The 23,996-nt window shown below is 38.9% G+C and overlaps 1 protein-coding gene across 1 annotated transcript in view; it reads right to left on the reverse strand.

Moving 5' to 3' along the window:
- Window positions 1–23,996, reverse strand: part of LOC136885337 (uncharacterized) — a 157,869-nt gene that overhangs the window by 80,281 nt on the left and 53,592 nt on the right. Inside the window, exons 8-10 of the mRNA XM_068230284.1 lie at window positions 16,642–18,771; window positions 6,693–8,261; window positions 3,525–3,801 (exon numbers count right to left, since the gene is read on the reverse strand). Of these exons, the coding sequence (XP_068086385.1) occupies window positions 3,525–3,801; window positions 6,693–8,261; window positions 16,642–18,771 (3,976 nt within the window). The remainder of the gene's footprint in view (window positions 1–3,524; window positions 3,802–6,692; window positions 8,262–16,641; window positions 18,772–23,996) is intronic.

A 23,996-nucleotide genomic window follows, 5' to 3' on the forward strand; every position in this document is an offset into this window, starting at 1 on the left:
TTTTTTGAACAATGATACAATGCTTTCTTGTTGCCCAATCTTCAGGTATCCTTTCATCCTTCCATATGGCCCTGAGCGCTCGGTATAGCCACTGTAGTCCACTGCTTCCTGCTGCCTTTGTCTTTCCCACTTGCTTTACCTTTGGTCATTGCTTTCACTGCCCTTTCAAGTTCCAAGCATGTTATCGGGTTCTCTTCTTTTTTCTCCATCTATTATTTCCATTTTCTTATCTGCTTTTTCCACCAAGCAGACATCTCCATTATAAAGTTCTTCAAAGTTTTTCAAAGATTTTCAAAATATTTTGCCATCACCTTCCGAAGACCTTTTTCGACATGTACTATGGATCCATCTTCTCTCTCTAATGCCTTGATTTTTTTCTTGATTTATTCTTTTCGATTTTATTACTCTGTATAATAGTTTCTGATTTCCTCGACTATCTTGCTCAATTTTGTTTGTAAACTCTTCCCAACATTTCTCCTTTTCTACCTTGATACTCCTCTTTACTCGTAGTTTTGATCATGTGTATTTCACATGTTACCTTTCTATCTTATTCTCATCCCTCTGATAAGTTTTTTGCTTTTCCTTATCCATTCCTTACTTCACCTTGTTCCTTTCTTTTATTTCCTTTTTTATTTTGTCTGTCAACCACCATGTCCCCTTTCCCTTAACCTTTGCTTTTGTTTTCCCGCATACCTCAATTGCTGCTTCCACAATGTACGTCTTAAATTGTCCCACTTTTCTTCTCCACTTCGTATTTCCATGTTAGGCAACTTCCTTTTTATCCGATCTCGGAATACCATTCTTTTATCCTCCTCTTCCAATTCCCAAATCCTGATCTTTGGTTTCTTCTTCAGTACAAATTTAGGGATTTTTACTTGTTTTAATTCCACAATTAATAATCTATGATCACCTTCCATACTTTCAGTGGGGATTATCTTCGTATTCATAACATATCTTCCCCATTCTCGGTCTGTTATTAAAAAATCGATGAGTGTTCCATACTGTCCATCCCAACTATATCGGCCGATCTTATGGCTATTCCTCTTCATAAAACATGTTTCTTAATTATCAGGTTATTTCTGATATAAAAGTCCAACAGTTTCTCTCCATCTTCATTTCTATCACCATACTCGTGTGGGCCCAGAGCATCCTCATATCCCATTCTATCAATATTTAAATATTCAGGAAATGATCTTTCATGAACATAGAATCATACCTTCAGTTATGACCATCAACCTGATGAATCTAATTACTTTTTTAAAGTAATGAGAGTATTACTGGGCTCTATGGAACAGTTGAAATAAAAATATGTTTATTACCACCTACAATAAACATATTTACACAATTCTGGTTGGATCCATCTGAAGTATGATAATAATGACTTACAAGTGTGGGAAATTATTTGCCCATGGGTCTATAAAGTGTCGGTGAACATTAGTTACCATGTCAAAGTGGGTTTTTCTTTTTTATTATTATTATTATTATTATTATTATTATTATTATTATTATTATTATTATTATTATTATTATTATTATTATTATTATTATTAATTCATTCGCTGGGGCCATCAAGGACCATTTTAAATTGTTACATTTGGCAGTGAACTTTGCTTTCTTTTGAGCCCAGAATTCCCTCATTCTTTCTGAGTGGGCCTCCTTGCGTTCCTCTGTCGAAGGGACACTGTGTCTTCTTTTCGGTTGTTCGTCTCGGTTTAGCCGGTGTGTCGCTATCTTTTAACGGAAAAGCCCTCTGTCAAAGGCGTACTCCGGTTTGACCTGTAGCACTTGAAGGTCTTCTTTGGGGTTTCTAAACCAAGGCATCGTGGTTTTATTAGGTATTGAATCAAATATGTGGAAGATCTATTTGGTCAACCATTTCTGTCCATTCGTTTGGTTGACCATAAAATCGTGCCCGTCTTTTGTGAATCATGTCCGTAATTTTCTCTATTTTGTTACAGACTTTCTTGTTGGTTCTTATTTGGTGGATGCCATTCTTGCAGTTGGAACCCATGATTCCCCTAATTATTCTGCGCTCTTTTTTCTCCAGTTCTTCGAGGAGTCCTTTACTGGCATTTAGGGATAGGATTTCGGCTGCATACATAACTACTGGCTTCAGAACCATTTCACAGTGACGTATCTTAGTGTTTTTAAAAATTACTTTTTAAGAAGTTTACAGCCAATAGAGACCACAATAAGCAACTGTAATTACCTGTTGCTCACGGTAAAATTTTCTGTAAAATTTATTGTACAATAATTTAATTTTATAAAATCTCTGTTGCTCACGGTCAAATTCAAGTTGTATAAAACTTTTCATAAAATAGGACATTCCGTAAAATTAATTTTACGAAATGAACCAATCAGCAAAGCTGACATCACGATAATGCTGGCGTTACGTCGTGAGAAGACTGTGAAGCTCGATTGTAAACAAACACTTCTTTCTAAAATGGCAGGATCTGGGTGGACTAAGGAAGCTGTTAGTGTTTTACTGGACGGATACCAGAAATATCCTTGTTTGTACGAAGTTAAAACGCCGCTTTACCACAACAGAAATGCAAGAAGAGAGGCAGTAAACACAATCGCCGAATTCCTATATGAAGGCTGGTCTTCTAACCTCAACTAATTTTTGACCAAGGACAGCAATCCTCTACCTTCTTCTCTTCTTTTGATCCAATCCCAAGTCCAGCATTTCCTGGCATTTCTTTTCTTCCTTTTTATCACTGTACAACACATAATTGCAGCAAGTTTTGCTTTGTTTGTTAGAGCCATACTCTCAAACTAAGTTGAACAGCTGATTCTTTGTTTTAAAGTTTATCAATAGATGGCAGCACATACACATCTTAGTTCAGAAGTGAGTTCATAGATGGCCATCCTGATGCTTCCACGGATTTTATACAATAATTTTACCGTGGGCAACACAACTTATTTTCATCAAATTTTTATAAAATTAATTGTAAAACAAATTTTACAAAACATTTTCCTGTGAGCAATAGGCATTACACATTTTTAGAACCCTTCTTTGCAGCCCAGTATCGTTGCACTCTCTCTCTCTGGCAGCCTGTCTCCTTTCTGCTGTTCTTCATCACGAAAGCCCTTGAATTTACTGATCTGCTGTTGGTACTCGGTTCTGTTAACATCATCCTGATCCTTCCTGACCTCCCTGAACCACAAATCATGTGTTAGATTATTATTATTATTATTATTATTATTATTATTATTATTATTATTATTATTATTATTATTATTATTATTATTATTATTATTATTATTATTATTTTGTGACATTTGTATTATATACAGACTTATAGTTTCCTGTACCTATGTAGGTATCTACCTACCTACCAAAAATGTGAACATTTGTCAGTAAAGTATACTTCCATCCTGTATATTACCAGCACTTAGTTGCCAAAATTCTTAGCATAAATACCAGATGATTATGATGCTTGTTGTTTAAAGGGGTCTAACATCTAGGGCATCGGCCCCGTAAATATAAGATAACTTGGAAATAGAGAGAGGCACTAACTGACCTGTGTGGATGGCCATGTGTCTGGTGAGCAGCTTCTTGTGGAGGAACCTCTTCCCGCAGTGCTCGCAGGTGACGGCACCGTTGCTGGCAAAGCAGGCGTGGCTCAACAGATTCTCCTTGCGGGCAAACACGGCCAGACACCGGACGCACGTGAACTCCCCCGTGTGCTTGCGGAGGTGGCGATAAAGATATAACGCCTTAAGGAATTCTTTGTTACAGATGTCACAGCTGTAAGGAGGACCAGCATCCACCTGAGGAACTAGGCCATCATCCACTTCCTGGAGGAAAAGAAAACTACCAATAAGGCTGACAAGTCAGGTGGGTGACACACCAAATTTTTGAGTGCAAGAGATACAGTACCTAACAAAAGTTTTAGACCAGCAGCAAAAATCACTTAATGAACTCCTAGTCCTACATTTGTGGTACGAATTGGTCTACAAATATTTTCTGGCTTATTCGTGATGATATACAACTTATGAAAAAGAACCACTGAAACATCGACACAGCCACCAGCCTGATAAAAAATATTATTTTTTATTTCTACTTAAATCCTTAAAAACTTGAATTTTGGAACTTACCTTAATGAAGTCCTCACTGCTCTCCACTCTAGCATAGAATCAATAATGAATAATATAATGGTATTTGCTTTACGTCCCACTAGCTAATTTAATGGTTTTTCACAGACACCAAGGTGCTGGAATTTAGTCTCGCAGGAGTTCTTTTATGTGCCAGTAAATCTACCGAGACGAAACTGACCACCTTCAAATACCACCGGACTGGGCCAGGATCGAACTTGCCAAGCTGGGGTCAGAAGGACAGAGCCTCAAGTGTCTGAGCCACTCAGCCCAGCTAGTACAGAATCTGCTACCATATGATATTAATACTAATTTCATGTTTGTTGCTTCTAACTTACGAGTAAGATATCTTGAGTCCATCCAGCCTTCACTCGCATACAGTAAAACATAAATGTTTATACATTTCTAAATATATTCGAGTGTGATTTGATTGAATCTGACGATGTTCTTTCAAGAATGAAACATCATTCTATTTGAATTACATTGTTTCTTTTCCAGGTATAATTCTGTACCAATATGTTTTCTTTTTTCTCAGATAGTTTATATAAGTCATGATCAAAAAGTTTCTGTCTGAGGTCGTTGCTTCACTGGACATGCAATGTAGTGTGACTCCGATGCTGGTATATAAGCACGGACATGTAGGCAAAGGGATCAGTGTGGCAATTGTGTAGTACTGAGGTGTGTGCGTTAAATACGCCCAAACAGGACCAACATGCTATTATTCTGTTCCTGACTGCTGAAGGACAAACTCCTGTGGATTTCCATAGGAGAATGAAGACTGAGTATGCCTGTCAAAAACCACTGTTGTGGAGTGGTGCACCAAGTTCTGTGCTGGTCGATGGATGAGGTGATTAGGGCGAACCAGCGCATAACTATTGGTGCGCTAGCAATGGATCTCAACATCAGCTTCGGTAGCTTCGCTTCCTGTCAGACAAAGACGTGCAGCAGGCGGTTACGGACTTCTTCACGCAGCAGGACACACTGTTTTACCACACGGGGACCTTCAACCTGGTGCGTAGGTAGGACGAGTGCCTCAATGCTCATGGCGATTTTGCGTGACTGGCATCCCGATTCAGGACTGTACGGTCGTCGAATGGAAACTTTTTGATCGCCCCTTATAAATGTATTTATTCAAAATTAGTTTCAGAAGACTGAAGAGCCTAACAGTTATAAATTATACCAATGTCAGACCAAATGTTTATCAACCAATTAGAAAGTGTTCGTGAACATGAAATTGATCGACCCAAGTCAACATTAACAAATTTGAAATTAAAATCACAGGAATAGAACCAGCTTTTGGGTGGTTAGGCCGTGTGCATTATGCAGAGTTTCGTCCAGACGTGCCATTTGGACTCATCAGCTGGAATGGCACGCCCCTCCAGGACTCTGCTTAGCAGTGGCAGACCAAACTGTGTGGCGGGGCAGAGTCCTGGAGGGGCGTGCCATTCCAGCTGATGAGTCCAAATGGCACATCTGGACGAAACTCTGCATAATGCACACGGCCTAACCACCCAAAAGCTGGTTCTATTCCTGTGATTTTAAGATCTGCGGCTGTGAAAGCCTTTTTTGAAATTTGAAATTTTTACAAATGCAATCATGTTAAGTGTAACTGCAGACCCATGAAAAGGAAAACATCTGGAGAATATTACAAAGGTATGCTACAAGTACATATGATGTAAATACTAATTTCATGTTTGCTGCTTCTAACTTACGAATAAGATATCCTGAGTCCATCCAGCTGTCACTGCTGTACAGCAAGGAGGCCAGTGGGAAGACCTAGGAAGAGATGGCTACACCAGCTGAGAGAGGACGTGGAGAAAAGAAGAGGAAACTGGCAGTCAGTGGTGAGAGAGAGAAGGTATTTCTGGACAGACAACGATGAAGACTCATTCAACACTACCCTACCCGGCACACTGTAGGTGTTCTATGATGATGACGACAACAAAGCCATTCCGAAAACAGACCAATTTAACAATAGTTTCACGTGTATGAGTGTGCTAGGTTTTTTAATGTAGACTTACCTTACTCGACAATGGATACATGAAACGAAAAATTTTAAGGTGCTGTTATTGTTTGGGTAGAACACGTATATCACCGAAAGTATTTAACCTACGATTATGTTTCATGCCTCAATTGACAGATAAAAGAGGAGAGTATTTGCTGCAAAAAATATATAAAAATCAGTAACTTAGCTTTCATGAAATAGCGCTTCAAAGTAAGGCAAAATTTAAGCTAAATATGTGATGGCGCTGTGTTGACTAGCACGCTCAGTTGGAGCTGATGCTGTGAATACATTGTGGTCAGTTGTATAGAATAACAAATGGAATAATGGAAAATAAATATTTGATTAGAATTCGGCAAAAACATGCAAAAGAAAGAGCTGAAATGAGAAAAGTGAATGATGAAGGAATTCTGCTATTAACAAGTAGGAAGAAGAGTTTGAACTTGAAGAAATCAACGAGCACTTTCCCGAATCAGGAATATTAGCATTAATATGGAATGGAGAGTTCTGTTTAGATACAGCTCCAGACCAAAACCTCTTTTCTTTTTCATCCCACATCAAGCACTGAGTAACAAGTATTAAAACAACATACCTCAACCAACATTTCCAGATCAATATCTGCAGCCTCTGCTTCAGTTTGTTGTTCCTCAAGAGACTGTGAGATGGCAGATGTTGGTACAGTCATTACAGAGCTCCCCTCCTTGTTATTATCTCGTGGCGGTTCGGTAGTTAGAGGTGTCATCCGCCCGTCGAGCGGTGCGTGTAAAGAGTGAGTGGGCGTCGACAACATCAGTCCTTGCGCAGGCACCGCCGGTGGTTCTGGTGTAACACTCAGGGCCTGAAACCCTTTGTCAGCTGCATCAACCTCGACCAAATCTGTAAAATCCTTGACGGCGATCAAGGCTCTGCTGCTGTCATCTTGACTCAAAAGGAGATCGGTGAAGTCCTTCTGAACTGGCTGGAAATTCACCTCACTGCAGATGCTGTCCATGCTAAAATCACCCCTGCCATTTTCAAGCGGAGCTGGACTAACATTGGGCTCACCAAAGCTGAAGCCAACAGACTCTCCTGACAATGAACTAAGATGTTTCTTGCACTCTTCTATGAACTGTCCGATGTTATTTACCTCGCTGTTGTCTTCTGTGGACACTGCAGCATTAGTGTTTGTTTTTACTGCAATAGAAAGAGCTGTATCTTTACCACAATCTTGAGTTGCTGGTTCAGTTTCAAGGAAACTAGTCTGGGATGGGCACTCCAACTGCTTCCCTAACTCTGCACTCAAAGGTATGTCAAGACCAAAGTCTAAGTTGCTCTCCTGTTGAGGTTTTCCAACAGACATCTGGTTACTTTGATCGATAAGTGAATTTAGAACTCCTGTTGCTTCACCAAGGAGAAGTCCTGCTTGTGGACTTCGGGCAGTCTTGTTTGAAGGAAGGTCTGGAGGGGTATTTGCAGCAGGACTAGACAATGCACCCCAGTTTAGATTATCTGACTTGAGATGAAAATCTCCATTGACTCCTTTAGCTAAGTCGGTACACAAGCCAGGCATGATCTGCAAAGCCCCTGCACTGTCACTCGGAACAGGATCTATACTGAAATTAGAAATCCCTGACCGACCCAAAGGCATGCTACTGACATCAAAATTAACCACAACCTGAGGATTCTCCTGGTTTACCACATCGGACATATCCGAGACGGAAGGCACAACATCCACCAGAGTGGTGCTGCCATCTTCTTGCTCGACAAGAAACTGTAAACTGTATCCCTTACTGAGCAGACTCTTGACATCCTCGAGGTCATTGTCACCAGCTAGTCTTGTGAACACTTGCTGACTGAGAACAGTCTTGCCAGCACTCTGGTCTTCATTCGGCTCGTTACTTGATGGGACAGGGATTACAACGTACTGGCCTTGCTCTCCAGGCAGTTCAACCTTCACATTACTCTCCAAATTTCGCTCGGACTCAACAAAGTTGTTTTTGGTATTTGTTCCAAGGTCCTCTTCCAGCTGTGAACAATTGTCTGGTATTGACTTCTCTGATATGTCACCATCATCCGAGGATTGTTGGAGCTGTTCAAGAAGAGCGTCGATAGCTACTTTCTGCCCATCATGGTCTCCTGAGGAGTTGGGAAGGACTTGGCCTTCACCAGTTACAAACACCAACTGCAAAAGTAAGAAAAAAACACACAGAGTTAGAAATGGTTGTAGAAGTAAAGATAAATTGAAGGAACTTACTACAAAATTGAATCTGGCAAAGAAATCAGTTGAGGACATCATAGCAAGCATAATTCACAGTCATACTGTACCGATTTTAAGAACAATGTTTTTATTTTGATATCCAAAAACCCAAATAACAAAGGTGCATCTTCATTTAAAAACCTTATTTACAGAAGTACTGTTTCAACACATTATCAAAATTTCTTGCATTTTAAACCTCTACACAAGTGCTATGTGCTGCTCACAATCTTGGGAACTTTCTCCCCCCCCCTCCTCAACTGTACTTCCGGCTACATCGTGAGGAGGACAGCAGCTGGGTGATATGTGTGAAGCGAGCCGCCATGGCCGCCGATGTTTATTTGGAAGCAATGCTCTTGTCACCTTTGATAAAAAAAGGTTGGACTTGAAAAAACTGAATCTGGCTAGTTTTATACTAGAGCTTTGGACAAGTGCATCTATATTTTGATTGGGAGTAAGTTAAGGTAACAAACACTTGGTTGTGTTTGGTGAGTAAGCCTACTTTTTATTTATTTTCATCAACAAACTGCATCACTTCGACTGTCAAAGTGAGTAATGTTCGCTGTTTGTTTGTTGTTTTTCTTGTTGATGTGTTTCTTCCTTTCCCTGTTCCCCACTGTTTATTTCTTGTTTGTGCACTGCATTGCCCACTATTACTTTACATAGTTTATGTAGGGACATATAAGGCTCAGTATCAGTGTGGTTGCCATTGGTGACCGCTGTGCAGACTGTAGCAGTGCAATACACATTTTGATGATGATGATGATGATGCTTGTTGTTTTAAGGGGCCTAACATCGAAGGTCATCGGCCCCTAATGGTACGAAATGAAAGAACAAAAAAATTCAAAGGCATCCACTGACCAAAATAAAAATAAAATGTCATGAAGAATGAATGAATGGATGGACAGGAACCCAACAAAACACAAAACAAAACAAACAAACAAAAACCAGTGGAGCGGACTCAATGCAGATCGAAAATAACATTGTTAGCGACCAAAGAACCACTTACAAAGCACAATGATGCTTGGTGTCTAAAGGGGGTGCAAAATCCACGTCTAAGGCCCCACAGAATGGTACATGTCGCGAGTAAAATAGAACCATGGTATGTGTCATGTTGGGGTATTAATCAGAAGTAGCGAAGACTCACGGTGTTCCACAAAAGATGGTACTACTCACAAGTACTGTACTTCGTACAGGTAACGCAGACCTATGGTGTTTCGCACACAATGGCGCTACCCACAGCCAACGCAAACCGATGAGTTTCCTCACCTAGGGTACTAGTCACGGGTGCCGGTCCCAAGGGCCCCGGGGTGTTCCGCACATAGTGAGTACTAATCACAGGCAACGCAGACCCACGGTGTCGCTCATATAGTGGTACAACTCACAGGCTACGCCCAGACCCGCGGTGTTGCCCACATGGGTACAACGCACGGGTACTGGAATCCACCAGGCCAGGCTTTTTACTGCAACGAATCACAAACGTATTTCGTACCATGTTAGTGAGACTACTCGCAAGTACATGCAACCCATGGTGTTCCCCGCATGATGGTACGAATCAAGAGTAGTTTCATGGTTCTAATTCATTCATCCCTTGGTCGCCCCTTTTAGTCGCCTCGCACGACAGGCAGGGGATACCGTGGGTGTATTATTCATCAGCTTCCCCCACCCACAGGGGGTGTGTGTTTGGTCCGCGAGAGGTATTTTATTTCCCTCAAGTCCGCCGGCAAGCCGGTTAGGACCCCCCTATCCGCCACCTGGGACGCGCCACGTGGGAGTATCACCTCTCCCCCTGCTACGCCTGCGTAGCAGGTTCGTGGAATACACATTTTAGTGAAAAATGGACGGGTATGTATAGGTACTTTAAGGCAGGAACAAGTTCCAAAAAGGACATTCTAGACATCATTAATGAACAAGAGGAGTGTGTATGTGAGGATCTACAGAAGACAGAGGTATTCGGTCAGCAGTATGTAAAGATTGCTGGTTACAAGGATAATATCCAGATAGCGGAGGTGACTAATACTAATGAAGTACTGAAATTTACCTATGATAACAAAGACATTTGAAATAAGATACAAAAGTTGAAAAGTGAAAAAGCAGCTGGAATTGATAAGATATCTGGGTTGGGATATAGTACTATATCTGAATTATTTCCATGAAGCAGCTTATGAAATGAAGAGTTGCTACAGTAGCCCCTGTGTATAAAGGAAAGCCAAAAATTACAGGCCCAATCAGTTTGACAGGTGTTGAATGTAAGCTTCGAGAAAGCATTCTTTCTGATTATATGAGACATGTTTGCAAAATTACTAACTGGTTCTATTTATTTATTTATTTATTAATGTCTTTCTGTACATGGCGGGGCTCAGGCTATGAAGCCTGCTATTATGCCAAACCATATAATTATGCACCTGTATAAACATAATATACTGAATATTATAACTACTTAAAAAATAAGTTAATTATAATTTAAAGTTAATGTGAAATGTAATTTGTATGAAATGTAAAGCATCATAAAAATCATTTTAACATTTTAAAATTAATTTATAATAATTACTATTGTTAGAGCTATATCTCGAAAAATATAAACTATAATGTTTCTAACCTTACATTGACATTTTATTCATTTAACTTAATAATCTAAAATTTAAGGGTACTTCTAAGAGTAAATCAATCTGAGTGTAGGTAAAGTTTCCAGCACATTCTTCTGAATAGCTTTAGGTTGCTTATGTCTCTAATTTCAGCCGGGAGAGAATTCCAGGAACGTATGGTCCCCGGTACAAATGACTTGTTAAACGTACTACTGTGATGAGTGGGGATGGACAGCAGGGTTTGTACTGATGACCTTGAGGGTGTTCTGCTTGAGGGAGAGAGGTAGTTGAAATCTGTTCTCAGATAATGTGGTTTACCTGTTCGCAGTATTTTGTGAAGAAGAGAAACAGCATGGTATTTACGTCTATCACATAATCTTAATCAGGACAGCTGATGGAGGAATGGGCTGATGTGGGAATGGAGCGGAACATTTAGAATGAATCGAATGCAGGCATTATGCGCCCGTTGAAGTTTAGAACCAAGTGAACAACTTATGTTATTATAGACTACATCACCATAATCAAATATTGGTAGTATTAGTCCTTGAATGAGCAGTTTCCTGGTTTTGACAGGTAGAAAATCTCTCAGTTTGTATAGTGAGTGTAATGAACCGAATACACGTTGACAAATTTTTGTTACGTGCTCTGACCAACTTAAATACTTATCAAAAATTATTCCAAGGTTCTTAACAGAGTCTTTCAGTGCTATAGGTGTTTCATTGATCTTGACAACCGGTACGTTGATGCTTTCTAACTTGGCATGCGCTTTTCTAGATCCTATTATGATGGCTTGCGATTTTAATGGGTTTACTTTCAGGCAGTGGCTACTAGTCCATTCGTTAATGTTAAATAAGTCTTCGTTTAATTTCATGGTTGCTTCTTGTATGTCATTCGGCTTGGTATGAATAAACAATTGGATATCGTCAGCGTATAAGTGATATTTACAGTTCGTCAGTTGTTCTGATAGGTCATTCATGTATAGGGAAGGCGGTTTGGATTTAGGAAAGGTTATTCTGCTAAAATTCAATTGGTAGAATTCCAGCAAGATATAGCAGATATCTTGGATTCAAGAGGTCAAATGAACTGTATCACAATTGGCCTATCTAAGGTGTTTCATAGTATAGATCATGGGAGACTACTGGCACAAGTGAGTGCAACTGGGTGACTGAATGGGCGACTATATTTCTAGAAAACAGAACTCAGATAATTAGAGTAGGTGAAGCAATATCTGATCCTGTAATCAATCAGAGGGGAATTCCTCAAGGTAGTATTTTTTCAAATATTTTTTCTATTTGTTTTACGTCGCACTGACACAGATAGGTCTTTTGGCGACGATGGAATAGGAAAGGCCTAGGAAGTGGAAGGAAGCGGCCGTGACCTTAATTAAGGTACAGCCCCGGCATTTGCCTGGTGTGAAAATGGGAAACCACGGAAAACCATCTTCAGGGCTGCCGACAGTGGGGCTCGAACCCACTATCTCCCGATTAATGGAAACTGGCCGCACTTAAGCGACTGCAGCTATCGAGCTCGGTAAAACAAGGTAGTATTATTGGACCTTTATGTTTTCTTAATAAGTGATATCAATAAAGAACTGGAATCAGAGATAAAGCATTTTGCAAATGATGTTATACTGTATAGAATAATAAACAAGTTATAAGATTCTGAGTAACTGCGAAAAGACCTCGACAATGATCAGAGATGGAGAGCAAGCAAGGGTATGATGGTAAACAGGATGAAAAGTCAGGTGCGAGTTTCTATTTTCTAGAAATATAGCCACTCATTCAGTCACTCCTTTGTCTAGTCCAATTGCACTCATTTTTGCCAGTAGTCTTCCATGATCTATCCTATGAAACACCTTAGATAGGTCAATTGTGAGTTTCCTCTCAGTTTTAATTAATGTGTTGATGGGGTGAAAGTTCCTCATGAAAATCATTGAAGGTACCTAGGTATTAATATAAGAAAAGATCTTCACTGGAATTATTACATAAAAGGGACTGTAAATAAAGATTACAGATAAATCTCTTGACATAGTTATGAGGGTATTTGGGTTTGTAGTAAGGATGTAAAGGAGAGGGCATAAAAGTCTCTGGTAACACCCCAACTAGAGTATGGTTCCAGTGTCTGGGACCCTCACCAGGATTACTTGGTTTGAGAAGTGAAAGAAATCCGCAGAAAAGCAGCTTGATTTGTTCTGGTTGCTTTCGACAAGAGATTTTCATTATGAAAATGTTGCAATGTTTAGGCCGGGAAGACTTGGGAGTAAGGAAAGGAGCTGTTCATCTAAGTGGTATGTTCTGAGCTGTCAGTGGAGAGATGGCGTGGAATGACATTGGTAGACGAATAAGTTTGAGTGGTGTCTTTAAAAGTAGAAAAGATCGAAGACAAAGTTGGAATTTGAGAGAAAAAATTGGGGCAAATATTAATTTATAGGAAGAGGAGTTAGGGATTGGAATAATTTACCAAGAGAGATGTTCAATAAATTTCCAAATTCTTCGCAATTATGTAAGAAGACTAGTTAAACAACAGATAGGGATTCTGCCACCTGGGTGACCGCCCTAAGCACCAATCAGTGGTGACGGATTGTTTGAATATTTATTTTTACAGAGAGGAAAGTACAAGAGTGTAAAAGAGCTCCATATTGTACTGCATTTGAAGGAACAGGAGAAATATATTTCTGAAAATTAAAAAATGGCCACGGTACTATAATGGGCCTTCGCCTACCAAATGATGAGTGCTTAATAAACTGTTTTATTTTAAAATGATTTAACATGAACTAGTTACTATAATATATTTGATCAAAAGTACCCAGACACCTTGAAGAACCCACAAGCTAGAGTCTAGATAAGCAATAAACATTCTAAGGATTGTATAGATGGATATAACTTTATTTCCTATTAAGAAAAGGAGTTTATTTTCCACCTAATCAATACATTGATAAGAAGTAATTGTTATCAATTCATTTAAGAAAAAACTTGTTGACTAGTTTCGATCATTTTAAGATCATCTTCAGCAGTTTTTTACAATATAAGGTCTAAGAAAGAGACATAAAGAAATCGTAACATAAAGTCCATTTAAAAAGGTCAAATACGACCGTGAAATCTTTGTAACATTGATCACAAGGAATCAAAAAACATATTTTTTAATTTATTCATTCTGACATCAATATGTGTTTGCCAAAGGACACAGAATAGCTCACAAGTTCATTGAAAAAATAACTGAATTGTTGGTTATATAAAACAAATATCAATATACTCAAGAATATGAACTTTTTTAAATACTGCCAGGAAGAAATTAAATAGTCTACTATGTTTTCTATACAAATGGTTCCGCATTATTGCCACTGAAAATTTTATAATCGTGGTAACAATATTGTCTTGAATATATCTGTCCAGTCTGTAAGACTGCCGCCATTTGACAAAATTTCTGAGGATGATCCCTCTAGCACCCAAAAGCAGTGGATAAAAATATGAATGCTGTATGTATAGTCTATGATTATGTATCGTCTTGATGTTGATGCACAATTGATAATAAAAATAACAACACTATCACTGAATTACATCAAGGGACACATATAAAAATGTGCCCTGATACACAAAATTTGTACAAGGTTGCAGTCTTCTGCAAAAGTAGAATAATGCTGCACTAGCCTGAGGAATATCCTAGTATTGAATATAAGTAGTAGTGTTGGACAATGTATTAAAAGATATCTAAAAGAAAACGAAGAGAGACTGTATCTTAGAAAAGTCAATAGTGTAAAGACTATGAAGACAGAAAAGTAAGACAAAAAATAACAAGCTTATAAAACCTATGGGTCAGCATGTCAAAGATTTCAATCATCACTTCACTAATATAATAATAATAATAATAATAATAATAATAATAATAATAATAATAATAATAATAATAATAATAATAATAATAATAATAATAATAATGTTATTTGTTTTACGCCCCACTAACTACTCTTTTACGGTTTTCGGAGACGCCAAGGTGCCGGAATTTAGTCCTGTTAGAGTTCTTTTACGTGGCAGTAAATCTACTGACACGAGGCTGACATATTTGAGCACCTTCAAATACCACCGGACTGAGCCAGGATCGAACCTGCCACGTTGGGGTCAGAAGGCCAGCGCCTTAACCGTCCAAGCCACTCAGCCCAGCACTTCACTAATATCCAACAGGATTTAAACATAATTAGTTTCAATCAGAAATGCCCCCTTCTTAATATTACAGAAGGGTACTTCATTTATCTTGACCAGTTTACCAATCCTCATTTTAATATTAATGAAATTTCTGAAAATACTAATGTTCTTTTGGAGTCTATAATCCCCAAAGCTGCCAAATATTACGATTAAAATTTCAATAAACATCAGACTAGCTATCATTCACACAGATTCCCTCACTCCTCTTTCCCCTCAATGCCCCCCACCACTGGAGAGACACGAATGGAGTGATTTAGTTATGCTGTATCATATGGCAATGTTATGAGAAGGTTGGGGTGCGAGTGAGGGGAATGCCAAACAGATGTTACATGGCAGCCTGTGTGATGCCCACAGTGAAATCTGGCAAAGTCGAGGAGAGAGCATGAGTGTTGTGTTTCCCCACGGAAAGAGTGGTTGGCTGGTATAAAACAGGGTGCCCATATTAATGTTTACTACTAGGCAGTGTATCCAAGGAACACTTAGGCCCGTTACACAGCGAAGCGGATCTCCGCCCTCTGCGAGCGTAGCACGATGGACGGATGATTTGACACATAATAAAATCTTTAAAATTACACAGAAAAATCTTAAAATATTCTGATATCTCCAAAAACAATGTGTGCACTGAAAATTTAAAACATAAAAATTTATTCTGTAGCTCCTGTACTTTTTGTCTGTTGAAAATACTTCCAAAACGGCTAACAATGTTCTAGCTGGGTTATGATTAAGCTTTCCATTACACTATAAAACAAAAAGAATGTTGCTGGCCATTCTGGAAGTACCGTATTTTCAACAGACAAAGAGAACAGAAGCAGTTGTAATACAAATTTTAAGTTTTAATTTTTGATGCACACATTGTGTTTAGAGACATTATCAGAATATTTTACGAAGAAGAGACTTTTTGAAAGAAAGTGTAATTTGAAAGATTTTATTTAGATGACAATTCTTGTATTTTAATTTATAACTTATATGATAGCATATAGTTCATATGTTTTTGTATCGAATCCACAGATTATTTGGTGCATTTTTTTGTTGGTGATGAAGGGCATGAACGTGGTTCTCGAAACATGTATGATATTAATAAATATTAAATAGGTTTTGATTAATACTGACAAGGCGGACAGATAACATTACCAGGGATTTTTCAGTGTTGTTATTGGATATAAGTCAATATAGACCAAAAATAAAACACGATTAAAAAAAATTAATCTATCTGAAGACAGTAGTGTATGGAGATATGGGGATTGTCCCTGACCTCCAGTGTTTTCATACTGTTCATACTCTATACGACTTGTTCTGAGCCAGACTTTACCTATCCACAAAAGCATATTTTCAGGTTGTCATTTAATAAGGCCTACCACTGGAATTGGATTCCTGTATCATTCCACATGACCCTGAACTTATTAACTTCAACTGCGATAGGTGTCTTTTTTCTTTTCCCCTTCCTGAATTTATTTATTTGGAAGTTTATATTCCTAGTGCCCAATACTGATTTTGCAATTTGTACAGTCACAACCCCACACTTACCTCTTCACCATCTCTAAGCTGAGCCACTTGGTCTTGAATGGAAGAAATTCCCAAATTGGCAATGGGTATATCAGGAGTATCATCAGTATCATGAGTGGAGCTGGATGACGATGGCGAAGATGATGATGATGACGATGATGGTGATGTAGATGTATTAAGAGTGTTGGATTTTAGAACACTTAATGAAGGATCTGTAATACCTTCATTACATTTACGATCAGACACATTCTCTAAATGTAAGTTGCAAGCTTCCTGAACAGGTATAGTCTTTGTACGCTCTTCGATGAGATTGGGCAAAATGAAACTCATGAGACTATCTTCGTCCTGCACCATGTTCTTCGTCTGTACTCCATCACTTCCCCTCAACTGCTCCTTGACATTGTTTGACTTATCCACAGACCAACTCAGTCCGGATGGTATTGGTGAGGAGCTTGAATTACACTCATTTCGCAAGATATATTCAGCAGTCCAAAGCGAAGACACAGGTGGTTGCGGCTTTTCCTCCTTTTTGTTTACCACTGCCCCAGAATTCCTCTCAATGTCCCAATCCATCCGTAAAGTTGGCAAATGCGTAGTTCCAGTACTACTCCGCCAGTTCATGCCAATCTCTTGTGAAGAGTGTATCACATTTACAGTGTCATCATCTTTTCTACTAATATTGTCAATATTATTATGACCATCATTATTACCATTACGAATCACTGTAGGCTCTGATTCCAGAGCCTTACTGCACCATTCTAAAGGAGATGGTACAGAAACATCTTCCGGTTCCAACAGTGATATGTCATTAGTCCTACTGATAATGCCATCTTCAGCTCTCATACTTTTGTCTGTGCCCCAACCCGTCGATCGAGCAACTTCTTCAATCGTGCTGTCTCCAGAACTCTGAGTTTCATCTGTGAGCCAGCTGACTCTTGGTACAGGGGTAGTTATGATGGAATCTGAGGAATCTCGTTTCTCAACATACCAGTCAATCTGTGGCAATACTGCAGAAGACACCATGACCTGCTGACTTTCGGTTGGAGTGGTACCTGACGTGCTGTTGGCAACACTTGTGACTGGTAGGTTGGTACCCATACACCAACCTAACGCTGCTGAAGCTGAAATACAACTCGGTGTTGGTAGCATATCCTCTGATAATGAAATGTCCGGAATGCTGTTGTTCGTGACACTGTTGTTATCGGGCAGCGTGTCGTCATTGACAGACCAGTCGATTGGGGTCGGTGACGACACGTGCCCATTTTCTGACAGCAGAATATCGTTTGCACTGATATTTATGTTTTCAACCGGTGTGATCCTAGATTGATCTGCACACCACGAGGCCACAGCTGTGGGCAATGACTGAGAAATTTGCGAGGGTCTGCCTGAATCCAAAATATTCAGTATTTGGTTCTCTGGAACACACCAGTTCACCTGAGTTGAAGCACAGGATGTGCCTGGTACAGAAACCTCTGTGGGCTCAGCCCTTGTTTCTTGGGAAGGAGGTTTACAACCAGAAGAAAACTGCAGACTACTTTCCATTGCACTATCAAACCACTTTCCCCCTGAAGAACTTGCTGCTGCAATCCCTCCAGCAGCATTCCCCTGCACAACTGTAGTCTTACACTGATCCACACACTTCACTATTTCAGACATCTTCACAGTGTTTGTATTTAACACATCCCTATTTGGAAAAGGGACTTTGTCCCCAGATCTAGTCTGACTTTCCTGTTGAGATCTGGATGAATTTTGTTCCATCAGAGATCCACCATCTGTCCTCGATTCTTCTGGACCAGGAGAAGTACCAACATCACAGAAGTTCTGTATTTTATTGGGAACACTGGAAAGGACATCCTGCAAGTCCACATTCACTGCCTTCCTCAGATCTACAACAATCAATCTCCCACTATCTTCTGCTCCGGGACAACTGGCAGGTGGAATAAGACTAGCATCTTCTCTACAGCTAGCAACTGCAGCAGATGTGGCTGTGGTGGAAGCTGGCTGGTCCAAGTCACTGCTACTGTTTTCACTTTCCGCAGAACTGTCGTCGTCACTGCTCGGACTGTCCCCTTCTTCCTCGCCGACATTAGCCAAGAGCCGCGGTCTCTGCACCACGATGTTATGCCTTATCACCTTATGTTTAACCAACAACTGGAACAGAGAATATAAACAAATTATTTTTGTAACATACAGATGGTTCAATGAAGAAGGTATAAAGATATACCACATGTACATTCACTATGTCATTCCATGTAGTAACATTAATGATAACAACAATAAAGACAATACTGTATAATCCCAAACACTATCAACACAATTTTTGCAAAAATATTGTTCTAAAAATCAGGCGTGGGCCATATTCAAGCCTTTTATACCATGGTCTCATAAATTTCTCAAATTGGGAATGAAGACCAGATGCCTGTGTATTTCAAAATGACACTACACAATACGGTTCATATTAATGACTCTGAAAGCATTACCATCAGGTCGATGATAATTTTTTTTTTTTTCAAGTTGTTTTACAGCGCACCGACACATATAGGTCTTGTGGCGACGATGGGACAGGAAAGGGGCAGGAGTGGGAAGGAAGTGGCCATGGGCTTAATTAATTAAGGTACAGCCCCAGAATTTGCCTGGTGTGAAAAGGGAAACCACGGAAAACCAACTTCAGGGTTGCCGACAGTGGGGTTCGAGCCCACTCTCTCCTGAATACTGGATACTTACAGGTAACTATTCTAATTTTGGTTCCGTATTGAAGATGACGTGTATCACAAATATTATTATGATATTTATAGATCCACCTGTTCAATACAATACAATATAATCCACTATTTCATGTGGTTAAAATTTATACATAATACATAAAAGTCATAGATACATGTTTCACCCTTTTTTTATGGGCATCATCAGCCTATATCAATCTTAAAAATTAATGGATACGTGATCTTTCTCGTCTTATAAACTATAGAGTAAAATGTTGGAGAATGATCTCATAAAATGTTGTACTATAACGCCCTTTTTTTGCTATTTTGCTTTACGTCGCACCGACACATATAGGTCTTATGGCGATGATAGGACAGGAAAGGCTTAGGAATGGGAAGGAAGCGGCCGTGACCTCAATTAAGGTACAGCCCTAGCATTTGCCACTATAACATCTAAAATAGGGATATCGTACAGAAAGTATGTTAAAAAATACTGTGAATTTACAGTTTTTGAAGATTATAATGTGGTTAATCATGAATATTCGATGATTTTACTCTATAGTTTGTAAGACTAGAAAGATCACGTATCCATTAATTTTTAAGATTGATATAGGCTGATGATGCCCATAAAAAAAGGGTGAAACATGTACCTATGACTTTTATGTATTATGTATTCGATGATTAACCACGTTATAATCATGAATATTTGATGATTAACCACGTTATAATCTTCAAAAACTGTTAATTCACAGTATTTTTTAACATACTTTCTGTGCAATATCCCTATTTTAGATGTTATAGAACAACATTTTATGAGATCATTCTCCAACATTTTACTCTATAGTTTATAAGACTAGAAAGATCACGTATTCATTAATTTTTAAGATTGATATAGGCTGATGATGCCCGTAAAAAAAGGGTGAAACATGTACCTATGACTTTTATGTATTATGTATAAATTTTAACCACATGAAATAGTGGATTATATTGTATTGTACTGAACAGGTAGATCTATAAATATTATAATAATATTTGTGATATACTGGATACTTGCCGTGCTTAAGCGACTGCAGCTATCGAGCTCGGTATGATGATAACAAAATGCAACACTGCACGGTAAAGTTATGCATATTAGCTAATGGAACCAAACTCGCCTCTGCCCCCCATTTATGTTTCTGAAAAGAAAAATGCTTCCAAAAGGAAACTTGTCGTCTGGTATTTTCATTCTAACCCAAAAATCTAGGTGGATGGAAGCACTAACTGAGGTCTGGGTAAAGTGTGTTTGGCAATGTCGCCAAGGAGGTTCACTGCAGATGAAGAGCATGCTTGTGCTGGATAGTATAGCTGGAACACCAGAGATGCTGTAAAGAAAATGAGGAAACATAATTCTACTATGAGAGCAGACAACCACGCTACAGCCATTGAATATTTGTGTGAACCAGCCTTTCTAAGCTGCACTGAAACAGTTTTACACCAAGTGGACGTGGCATCTGCCTGTGATCGTGCACTGACACCAACCGGACGAGTGAAATGACCCAAAGTACAAATTCTGTGCAACTATAGTACAGAAAAACTGAAATGGGGATAGTGATGTTGAAATGTGACTAACAAAATTAAAAACTTTAGAGAGGAACAAAACTTTACACATGTACGAGTAGAAGGCTAGAACTGGCAGATAAACTAGCAAAGAGAGACAATAGTACCTACATGAGAACCAAACCTCTGGCAGCTAACTCAATCAAGAAGATAAACACAAATAAAACCCTTGAAAAATGGAACAAAGAAACTACCCTACTTACTACAATGAAGAAAAAAAGACCTATGGGACAAAAACAGAAGCAAGCCGAGGAAAGAAGCAGTGGCGATCTTCAGATTGGAAACAGGACATGACTGCTTAGCTGCACATCTAGCTAGAATCAAAATATACCTGATGGAAAAGTGTATCATCTGAAAAATTACTGGATCAGTGATGGACTAAAAACACCTACTTCCGTGCACAGGACTCAACCCAATCCAACAAAAACAAGGCAATTTACCAGCCCTATACTGGACAGCCGGAAAGAAGATGAAACAAGATTCTGTTCCAAACCAAACTCCATGGCGCAACAGCCCAGAAGGGGCATGGCCTACCAAGCGACCGCTGCTCAGCCTGAAGGCCTGCAGATTACAAAGTGTCGTGTGATCACCACGAGGAATCCTCTCGGCCGTTATTCTTGGCCTCCGAAGACCGGATGCGCTATCTCACTGGCAAAAAGCTCCTTGATTGTAATCACGTAGGCTGAGTGGACCTCGAACCAGCCCTCAGATCCAGGTAAAAATCCCTGACCTAGCAGGGAATCAAACCCGGGGCCTCCGGGTAAGGCATGCTACCCCAACACTGTGGGACCGGCTGTTACCTAATACGTTGTATATTACTATTGTCTAGAGATATTCATTTTTTATTGGAATTACTTCCCAATAAAGACATAGGTTATAACAACAATTTTTTTAAATTTATAAAACTGCTCGAAATTAGCTATTTTGAAATACATTTGGAGAAAATTAATAAAATTGTTAAGTGAACATGTGACATTTATTTTCTGAATTTTGCTGTTACAAATTCAGGGTGGAGGTCTTCCTCTGTGCGGGTGGTATTCAGGATTATGCTGTTCAGCGTTCAGCCAGCACGCCTCTGTTAATAAACTAAGAGACTCTACAATCTCTTGTTGTCATTAATGCTTTCACGGCCTGTACTTAAAGACATGATACTGTATAGGCTTTTGGGCTATGCTGTGTCAAGAAAATAAGAAAATAAGGTGAAAAAGAAAATATGGCGCCCTCCGAAACGTTAAGAATTTCACCTTATTTTCCTGACACAGCATAGCCCAAAAGCCTATACAGTTTCATGTCTCTACAATCTACTTATCGCCAGTACTATAGCTCCCTTTGTTGATCACACCATCACCTGGCAGAGGCAGTTTGATTTTAAAGGGTGAAAGACACTTTGTTCAACACTCCATGTTGTAAAAAGTCTGCATGTAGAAGATCTCTGGAGACACAACTGGTGTTTCTTAAGACAACATTAATAGATGATGATGATGATTGTTGTTTAAAGGAGCCTAACATCTAGGTCATCGGCCCCTAATGGTACGAAATGAGACGAAATGAAATGACAAATTAAAAGTCTAAAATCCTCCAATGACCGTAATTTAAAACATGAGAGGACGAAGAATGAATGGATGGATATGAATTTAAAACAATCAGCGGAACCTACCTACAGTGCCTCACATGGTTCTGGTAAGGGTCACTGGAACTATACTCTAGTTGGGGTCTTACCAGAGACTTATACGCCCTCTCCTTTACATCCTTATTACAACCCCTAAATAACTTCATAACCATGTAAAGAGATCTGTAACCATACTTTACAACATCATTAATGTGATTACCCCAAAAGATCATTCCTTTTATTAACACCCAGGTACTTACAGCGACCCCGATTGGGAACAATCACTCTGTCAATACTTTCATCAAAACAGAGGAGAATTTCCCTCTTGGTGAAACTTTCAACCTTTTTGTCCCATTTACCATCATATGGTCTGCTGTCCATCTCACAACACAGACAAGGTCTTTTTGTAATAACTCATAATACTGTAACTTATTTACTACTCTATACAGTATAACATCATCTACAAATAGCCTTATCTGTGATTCCAATTCTCTTAACCCAGGCTGTGATGTAGTAGTTGCACTAAGAATACCAAGACAATTTTAATGAAAATGTACCCACTAAGGAAAAACTTTTTCCTACTTACAATTTTGGAAGATGAATAGAACATGTGAGTGTGACTATAAGTGCAATAAAATATAATTTTCTTCATTTAAAAGTGTACAAATTATTTATTCATTTTAGAAAAACTTAAATTTCAAAATTTGACCTAATTTTTACATTTATAGTGTATTTTTTATCAAGGGTATGATACTTTTCTGAGAATGTTCAGCTACTTTTGAATAAAAAAATTTAAGTTTTATGCAATTCTTGATAGTAATTTTATGAAAATTACAAATTTTTACAAAATTATGCACATCCAGGTTAAATGCACAATAACATCTGCTTTACTTCGAACACTTGTCAGTCTATTAATTACTCTCTAATGAATAACCTAATGTTAAAACATTGCATATTGTAATCATCTTTCATATACGTATCCATTTTTTTAAGCGAGATACCAAGTGACACAAATTGGCAGAGTGCAGGCCCACCATACGCAAAACTTGCAATGCATAGAAAGAAAGCTTTAATAAAACTTCACAGATATCGGTATTTCCAGAGAGTAAAAGCTTCAATCTTTCCGGTGGTATACCTTATGCTGCCATCGTGCAGCAGGAATTGAAGATACAAGCGGAAGAAAAACTTGGCCGGCAGATCGGCCCCAGTTATTTTTAGCAGCAGCTCACATGGCCGATAGATAGGCTGCCTGGCACTATAAGAGTTACTGTAAGTAACCCATCCTCCTTCATTCACCTCCCTTTACCGTACAAGCAAAGTTAGTTCATATGTATAGCTTCATCTGTTGAGTCAATTCCTTATTTGGTCTTTATCTCTCTACTGCCAATGTTCATACTGCCCTTTTGTACTAGCTATCATTCTCACTACTTTCATATCTGTTACTTCCAACTAAGGAGTAAGATATCCTG

Source organism: Anabrus simplex, chromosome 14, assembly GCF_040414725.1.
Source record: "Anabrus simplex isolate iqAnaSimp1 chromosome 14, ASM4041472v1, whole genome shotgun sequence".
Taxonomy (NCBI): Eukaryota; Metazoa; Arthropoda; class Insecta; order Orthoptera; family Tettigoniidae; genus Anabrus; species Anabrus simplex.